The sequence below is a fragment of the Corylus avellana genome, chromosome ca3 (genome assembly GCF_901000735.1).
Source record: "Corylus avellana chromosome ca3, CavTom2PMs-1.0".
NCBI classification, from domain to species: domain Eukaryota; kingdom Viridiplantae; phylum Streptophyta; class Magnoliopsida; order Fagales; family Betulaceae; genus Corylus; species Corylus avellana.
Genome location: NC_081543.1, coordinates 28,726,798 through 28,734,964, shown reverse-complemented (window position 1 = coordinate 28,734,964; position 8,167 = coordinate 28,726,798). Strand labels below are relative to the sequence as shown.

Below are 8,167 nucleotides of genomic sequence, written 5' to 3'. Positions count from 1 at the left end.
GACTCTAGGCCATCATTAAAGTATGATGAAATGGCCATCTTTGATATAAAATGAAAATATAATTTTTAAAAATACAGCGATAGATAAAATCTATGATTTGAAAAAATAATGCCATAAACTCTTTCTAAAATTGTGCATTCTTTAAAAAATTCCCATTTTTTTTAAACGGACTCCCAAACATCACACAGTTTGCTATTTTATTTAAAAACACGTGTTTTGCCTGCAAAATCGTGGTGCCAAATGTAATCTTAATTAGTTCTTTACAAGACAATGAAAAGTGAAAGCAATACAGCCAAGCAGCACATTTTAATCCACTCAATTGAGTATAATATTAGGAACTTGAGCGTTTGTTACATTATCATCATCCAGAGAGAAGACATTTTGGTCTGGACAAAGGTGATAATTATTAATTATTGAGATAAACCTCATTGAACAGAGAAAAAAGAAAAGAAAAGAAAAGAAAAAAGAACCTTACAGCACTTACTGCTGAACAAACTACATGCTTTGGCATACAAACTTATGGAAGGATGTCCTACAGCAACACCTAAGAACACAAATGCAAACTTCAGTGACCATTGGAAAGAGAACCCTTCTCGCAGGCCTTCTTGGCATAGAATCTTCGGTACATGGAATCAACTTCAGTAAGATAGTATGTGCCTGGAGATAGAAGGCTACAGTCCTTGCTTGTCACAAAGTCCTTGGCTCCATACCTGTGCTCCATTAGCTTCATAGTTTCAACAAACTTCTCCGGAGGGAACTGCACGAAACCCGCACTCGCATTAAAATGCATGAAAACGCATCCAACAGTTTCTCTTATCTTAATTCTACATTGAGAAAATGAGTAACTCACATAGAGTTGGTGAATTATAAAGACACTCATACGTGCTAAGTCAAACATTAGGTGAAACTGAGCTTTATAAGTGATAACACCATTATAGCTAACATTTTTCCTGGGTCGTTACAATTCGCACCCAAATTGTGTTGTTTGTTCTTTTCTTTTTAGAGAACCTAAATACATGCAACCGCCAACCACCAAGGTCACTTAAACAAGGGGGAAAATCAAAGATCCCCATGTTGCCAAGGCTCTTAGGTAGCAAATACGAAGAAGTCATTCTATATGAGTATGTGAGCACATTGATTTAAGAGAAACGATTGATGTCAATAATTTGCTCATATTTTTCTTATATTCTCCTACAAATTTAATAGATCAACCATCAAATTTGTGAGGTCTGGTTGATTTGTAAGATGATATGGAAAAAATATTTACACCAATCATTTCTCTTGATTTAATGCCGTGAAATTGAATTATCGATCCAAAATCTTAGGTGGGGAGAAATTTTTCTGTTCTGTTATTCCTTTAATTTTATATTTAGTAATGTTGAGGTGTGCTGTGTGCGTGTGCATGTCCAGTTAAAATTATTAAACCCCAGGAAATTTATTGTATCAAAAGAGGAATAAGAGAAATACCTCATGCCTTGACTCCAATTTCTTCCCGACATCCATCACACTGGCAATGTTTGACAAGCTAAAGGGATGTTGACCTTCGTTGAGTTTCAATGAAAACATTGTGGCAGATAAGCCGCTCCCATACGAGAACATTATTACCCGCTGGCCCGCCTGCCAATTATTAAATAACAATCAAATCTGTAAGGAAAAATGAACATTTGAAGGGAGGAAAGCTAAATTGTTACATTAGAAAGTAGTTTGAAAATTACCAATGTGGTATGTTTATTGTGAAGAAGGGATGCAAATGCTGCATAAAGAGATGCAGTGTACATGTTGCCAACTTGCTTTGGTATCAAAGTGGTTGGCTGCACCTTTGCATCGTAGAGGGGCTTTGCAAGTTGCTGGGTTACCTGTGCAACAATAATATTTTAGTGATTATAAGGAAGAAGTTGTAAACGAATAGAATACATTCTTTCGTAATAACAACATTCAGAGTTCTAACACACCTTTTCAAGATCCCGGCTCTGGTAGCTTTCATCACCAGATAAGGCCGAAAATGGTCCCAGCTTTTCTTTAGCAACCTCATCAACAGAGCTGCAAATAGAAGCAGATTTTAATTATTCACCAATTACATCTAAGTTAATAGATAAAACTTATGAAAACTAGAAGTTATAATTCCTAGAGAGATGAAGAAAAACAAGAACCTGGCATTTCTCAAGAAGTCATTGTACAACAAACGAGCAAAGCTTTTCTGGACAAGCTGAGTAGTTCAAAGGAAGAAAAAAAAAAAGAATAAGATAAACAAGCAATAAGTGGTTTAAGCATTTTGGGATTTCAATTATGATTCCAAAGGAGAAATTGATCGCGGGATCAAAATTGACCGCATAGTCTACCTTGTTATATGGAGAATGAAATACAACGTAGTCAGCATCAGAAAGAGAAAATTGTTTGCCTTCCAGTTTCTCATACCTACAGAATGCAAAACAGTAAGGCATATTTACACGGCACACAATTAATCATCAAAATCTCTATTAGAACATAGTTAAAGCTTTCAGAATTTCCAAGGAATCTTACTTTTTACACAATTGTTTGTAGCAAGAATCAAGAGCCATGAGATAACATGTTTGAGAAAGCTTCCCATCAACTACCTGCAATCATAGTTGACAATAGATAGGAGTCACTCCAACAAGCAATTTGTATCACCAAATAGCGAATCTTGTTGATTGAAAAGCATGTGAACAATACAGGCAAAATTTAAAATCATGAATTTGCCACCAAAAGGTAAAGAAACAGTACAATCAGGAAGAGGAAAAGGTAAACAAAATAAAAAATAAAATTGCCAAAATATGATGCTCATGTCAACAGTAAATGTGAAAAAATGCCATATGTAAAATGGAATTGGGGATGATTACTGGATATTCACTAGCAAGGTTTGGCTTGTAAAAATCATAGGCATGGGCCATATGACTCCCCCTAAATTTGCTTTCAAAAGAAATAGGAGCATCAGGTCCTATTAGGATGGCAATAGCAGCTGCTCCTCCAGTAGGCCGGGCTGGTCCCTCTGCATAGACCTGATAAACAAACTACAATCAGTAAATGGTGCATGGTAGACTCTATAAAATACATAAATCCCTATTTATCAGAAAAAAATAAATTATATGAAAATTAGACTGATTTCAACCAGTGACAGAAAAAAAAACATCTCAAAATACAACAGAAGTTCTACAATTTTGTGCATTTCCACAATATATAATTCATTTCATGGATGGATGATGTATAACAGTCTTCACTTTTCTTGTTTTACTGAATTATTGGACTTTTATTCTTCTTTTCACCCTTATAGGGGGTCTCTCTTATGTACACGGGTTGCGCGCCCCTCTACGCTTTCTATTGAGTTTGAATGACTTATATATATGAAAAAAAATAAAAAATCATTTCATGTAAGAAATAAAGCAAGTCTTCCCCAGGACATTAGTCCTAGTGAACATATAATCTCCAAAGAAAATCATCATACCGCACTGTCAGTGCACACAACAAGTCCATAGCGTCCATCCCATGAACTACTCTCGACCCAGTTGACACAATTGAATAAAGCTGCAGTTCCCCCATAGCACGCATTAGTTGAGTCAACACCTTCAATGTCTGTATTTCCACATTTCTGTTCATTCCAAGTAAGTAAAGAGCAATCAATTAAAATCTTTGAAGAATAGACCTTTAAGAAGTAATAGGACTTGAAATACTAATTAAGCAAATCCTCTGAAAAGAAGAATCACAAATACAAAGAAACCCTCAAAAAGACCTTGTTACTTAAATGGAAGCATGAAAGAATCGTGATCTGGAATGAAAACAAATACAGAAAAACAAAGGCCAGCTGTGAGCAATTTTAACATCTTGCTCTACTAGACAGCACCATATCGATGTCAAAGAAAAATCTAGGCTCATTCAATCCCCAGACCTAATGCAACATAATTCTGAGCACATGAATTGTATGATCACTTCTCTCACCGCACTCAATCAAAAGATATGTCTCCTGTCTACCTCGACTGAGGTTTCAATACTCCAATATATTTTTTTTTCTGAACATTACTCCAATATTTACTCTAATAGGTTTAGGTTCCAAAGAACAATCATACGGTCCCTAATGCAATATCACATTTCGTCAAGAAAAATGAACAATTAATTCAAATAAGATCATAAGAAAACCAACTGCATTAAAATGATTCAAAAGACTACCTCAAAGATTTGCATCAGGAAGGTCTTGATGGATTTGCTCTTGTCTATTACAGTCTCACTTCCTACTTCCAGACGACCAATTTGTTTGGGATCAATCCCATATTTCTCAAGGAGGGAAGTAACCGCTGTCAAACTGAAAATTGAAGAGTCAATGAGTATAGAAACTCCCCAAGATGCTATCAAAAAATGCTTTGTTAAAGTTGAAGCTCATACGAGTGTAAGCAATGGACATATCCAAAGTAAAAGTCAAAGGCTCGAAGTAAAAAGTACATAACATTGGCCCAGCTAATTGACATTGTCTAGCATAATAAGAACATAACATAACTAATAGTGCTAAATCACATTGAAGATAGATGAATGAGGATTTTTTCTTTTTATGAAAAGGGAAAAGGACAAGTATTCCATGTCATACTACAAAATTTATTCAATATTTTTTCCTTTATAGATTTGTTAACCACAATCCACTAGAAGATACACTTGGTATGGTTCCTTATCCATTTAACAGTCTTACCATTCCTGAATTGAATAAGCAGGGTTCAGTTCTTATTGCAGGCTTTGACATTGGACTATCAACTTTCCTATATTCAAGTGAGGAACCCTTTCAATTGTCTTAGTGTTCTTTAAACTTCTGAGAACATCACTATACCATAATGATGTTCGAATTAATTCTGACTGAAGGCAATGAAACAATGCGAAAACTAACATCAGGTGCTGCTAATAGTATAGAATAACAGTGCGGTTTGAATGTGGAATCACAACCTCATTGAGATGACATCTTCCACCTCAGTACAAAAGGCCATGCAATCTTGCCCGAGCCCGATGGTGTATTTCCCTTTACTAGCACCATCATGAGCCTCCAATGCTTCCTATTTCCATAGACAAAGAAAAGATAAATAAAACTTTTGATGCAAATATAAATTGTTTTGTTTATAAGAACACACATGCAGGTTAATAAAACGCCAGCAAGAATTATACCCACTTCAAATCTTATAGCTGTAGTATACGGCTTATTTAAGAAAAGAAATATGGGACCACTCTCATAACCAGAGAATGTTCACTATCTTCTCAGGACCTACGTAATTACTAAGTTTGATAAGTCTTCCCTTAGCCCAAAAAATCAAGGTTTATGGTTTTCAAATACATAATTTTCATAAAATATTATTTTCTCACTTAAATTCAAAGGGCATACTCTACTGGTTATTCCCTGGGCACATTTATTACGGTTGACTATTCCTTACCTCGTGGAAAAATATCACAAAACACTGAAGAAAATTTACGTCCTACCTGTCTCAATTCCATCTCCAACAATGGTACCCATCAATTTCTTACTCCATTCAAAACAAAACAATCATCACTGAAACTATCAACACTCTGCAAGGAAGTGTAAAAGGAATTTACATTTTACACTGGCTTTGTAGCCTAGCGGTGGTTGACCGCCTCCACAAGATCAGAAATTTAACTAAATTTCCAAACTTTCATCTGTAACATTCACTTTGGAACCGCATGGGGCACATACACAATCAAAACTAAAATCCAGTTCACCAATTTCAGGTCACAATACACGCAAACTTGCAAAGCCGCCACGCATCAGATCCACCCTAAAACACTATGCACAAGAACATAAACATCTATTTTACAATTCCTCCATTTACACGCAGAGAATTAGCTTCTCTGCAAAGTAAAGGATAAAATACCTTAAAGAATTAGCTTAACAGCTTCCTTAAGCATATAACCATGTCTAAACCATTTAAAATTTCCTTCGTCGCTCGTATCTTTCAAAAACCAAACAGCGACAGTTTAAAAAAAAATAAAAATAAAAATTATATATATATATACTCGTATTCCATTAATTTATAGTCCAACATTAAAAATAAAATAAAAAATAAAAAATCTCCACCTTCACTTAACAAAACTTAATTTGAACAAATCCGAACAGCTGACCAAAAAACCAATACAAATCACGAACAAAGAGAGGAAAAAAAAACTTCAAATTTAGACTTTATTTCCATTTCCCCGCTTCTCTCACCATCCAAACAGACTCTGAAACCGAGAGAGAGTGTGTATATATATATTCGATATTAAAATGCTGATATCGAATTTCTATTAATTTATACGCCAATATTTTTTTTTTTTAAATCTCCACCTTCACTTAACCAAACTTAATTCGAACAAGTCCGGATAGCTGAGGAAAAAAACCAACACAAATCACGAAAAAACAAAAAAAAATTCAAATAGACTTTCTTTCCGCTTCCCCGCTTTTCTCTCCATCCAAGATTCCAAGCAGAGAGAGAGACAGAGACAGAGAGAGACAGAGAGAGAGTGATCACCTGCTGAATACAAGTAGGAGGGAAGTAGATGTCCACGGCGAGAATCCCCACATTCTTTGCCATTATTCGCTGTCCGCTTTCCTTTCCTTTCTCGGTTTCAATTCAAAGATCCAAACAACGACGACGACGACGACGACGAATTTCTTTCGGACTCTCTCTCTCCCCCTCAGAGCACGTCCAGAGAGAAAGTGATTCGAGGAAAGTCCAAGAGCAAGCGAGGCAATGGTGTGGCTCACATGTAGGTGTTTGGCAATATATATAGAAGCGCACAGAAGAGAGCGAGAGAGAGAGAGAGAGAGAGAGAGAGAGAGAGCGAGCGCCAACTGGCCTCTGAAGTCCTCTGACTCAGACTTTCGCTTCGTGCAAGGCCAGGCTGCGTTTTTACTTTTTGGCACCCTATCTTGCTGGTATTTACGATGGTGGTCATTACATTACACGTGCGGACAAAATCGGGAATCCGAGTGTTCGTTAATCGTTATTACCGTGGTTTAACCCGAGGAGTTTCTAAAACGACAGACTGTTACCATCATGATTTCCACTTGTAAAATTCCTTCATATTTTTTTTTTTATCATTAATTTTAAATTAAAATAACTTCAATTCTTGAGCTATTTTATTATACATTATTCTTTAAATATAAATAATTGTTCTCAATTTACAAAAATTCTTAAGCTTTATAATATTTACTAATTTTATACCAATGCTTTCGCATAATTTTAGTTAGAATTGAATTCGTCAGAATTGAAACACGTATTTTTTTGTCATATGTTATAGAAAATAAATTTCAATCTCAACAAGTTAGTTCCAACTAAAACTGAACCTGAGCAAAATCCTTATTTATTCCCTAAAAGTGTATTTTTAGGTTATTCAATAAAATAATGCTATAATTAAATTACATTTTTATTTTATAACTATCTTATAATATTGTTCTAACCAACCCTTAAATCAATTTTTTAAAATAAAAAAAATTCAAAGAAATGTTGAAATTGGTACATCAACGAATTTCCAAATAAAAATGTCATAGAGTAACTCGGTTGATAATCAACTAGTTGAAGCGTATAAGAGCACTATTTGCATCCTTTTCAAAATTAGTTTTTGGTTATTTTGATGAAAACGTTTAAAAAGTCTCATTTTCAGCCTCACCACTTTGACGAAAAACAAAAAATAGTAAGTGAACGGTACTCAGTATTAATAGTGAATACTATTCACTCACCAATTGAATAAAAAAATAGTTTTTCTTTCTCCATTTTTTTTTAATGTTTTTATCTCCTCCTTTAATAATTAAAGAAATAATAAACAAATTTTTTAAAAAATATATTTAAATAAAATAATAAAAGTAAATTATTAAAATAATGAGCTATTGGGATGCTTTAAAAACAAATGAGTAATTACAATAAAATAAAAGTATACTTTTAATTATTTTGACGAGTAAAATTTGGTAAGATGACTAATAACTCTAACAACCGAGATATCATCTTTTATTGTTCGTCCTTTTGAAAAATGCTATGTAAACCTATAGGCAAAGCTTTATTTTGCCACCTATGACTGGGATTTGGTGACAAAGACGGCGCCCAACTACCCCACTGTCCAACCACAATCTCCCAACGTGTATCACATATCAAACAATTTCTTTATTTTTTCTTTATTTTTTTTTAAAAAAAAA

The 8,167-nt window shown here is 34.4% G+C and overlaps 1 protein-coding gene across 1 annotated transcript; it reads right to left on the bottom strand.

Annotated features, from left to right (window-relative positions):
* Positions 1-278: 278 nt before the first annotated feature.
* Positions 279-6,775, bottom strand: LOC132175163 (hydroxymethylglutaryl-CoA synthase). The gene is made up of 12 exons (XM_059587010.1): positions 6,507-6,775; positions 4,939-5,045; positions 4,180-4,312; positions 3,461-3,604; positions 2,859-3,017; positions 2,521-2,594; positions 2,340-2,415; positions 2,151-2,206; positions 1,953-2,040; positions 1,716-1,856; positions 1,468-1,617; positions 279-757 (listed from the first exon to the last, which is right to left on the bottom strand). Exons 1-12 carry the CDS (start codon positions 6,567-6,569, stop codon positions 566-568), a joined length of 1,383 nt encoding a protein of 460 aa, XP_059442993.1. The 5' UTR covers positions 6,570-6,775; the 3' UTR covers positions 279-565.
* Positions 6,776-8,167: the final 1,392 nt, after the last annotated feature.

Coding starts and splice junctions, on each gene's coding strand:
- LOC132175163 (XM_059587010.1), bottom strand. CDS start 6,569: ATGGCAAAGAATGTGGGGATTCTCGCCGTGGACATCTACTTCCCTCCT. Junction 1,857..1,952: donor AGAGCCGGGATCTTGAAAAG/GTGTGTTAGAAC, acceptor ATTGTTGCACAG/GTAACCCAGCAACTTGCAAA. Junction 758..1,467: donor AATTGGAGTCAAGGCATGAG/GTATTTCTCTTA, acceptor GGTTTCGTGCAG/TTCCCTCCGGAGAAGTTTGT.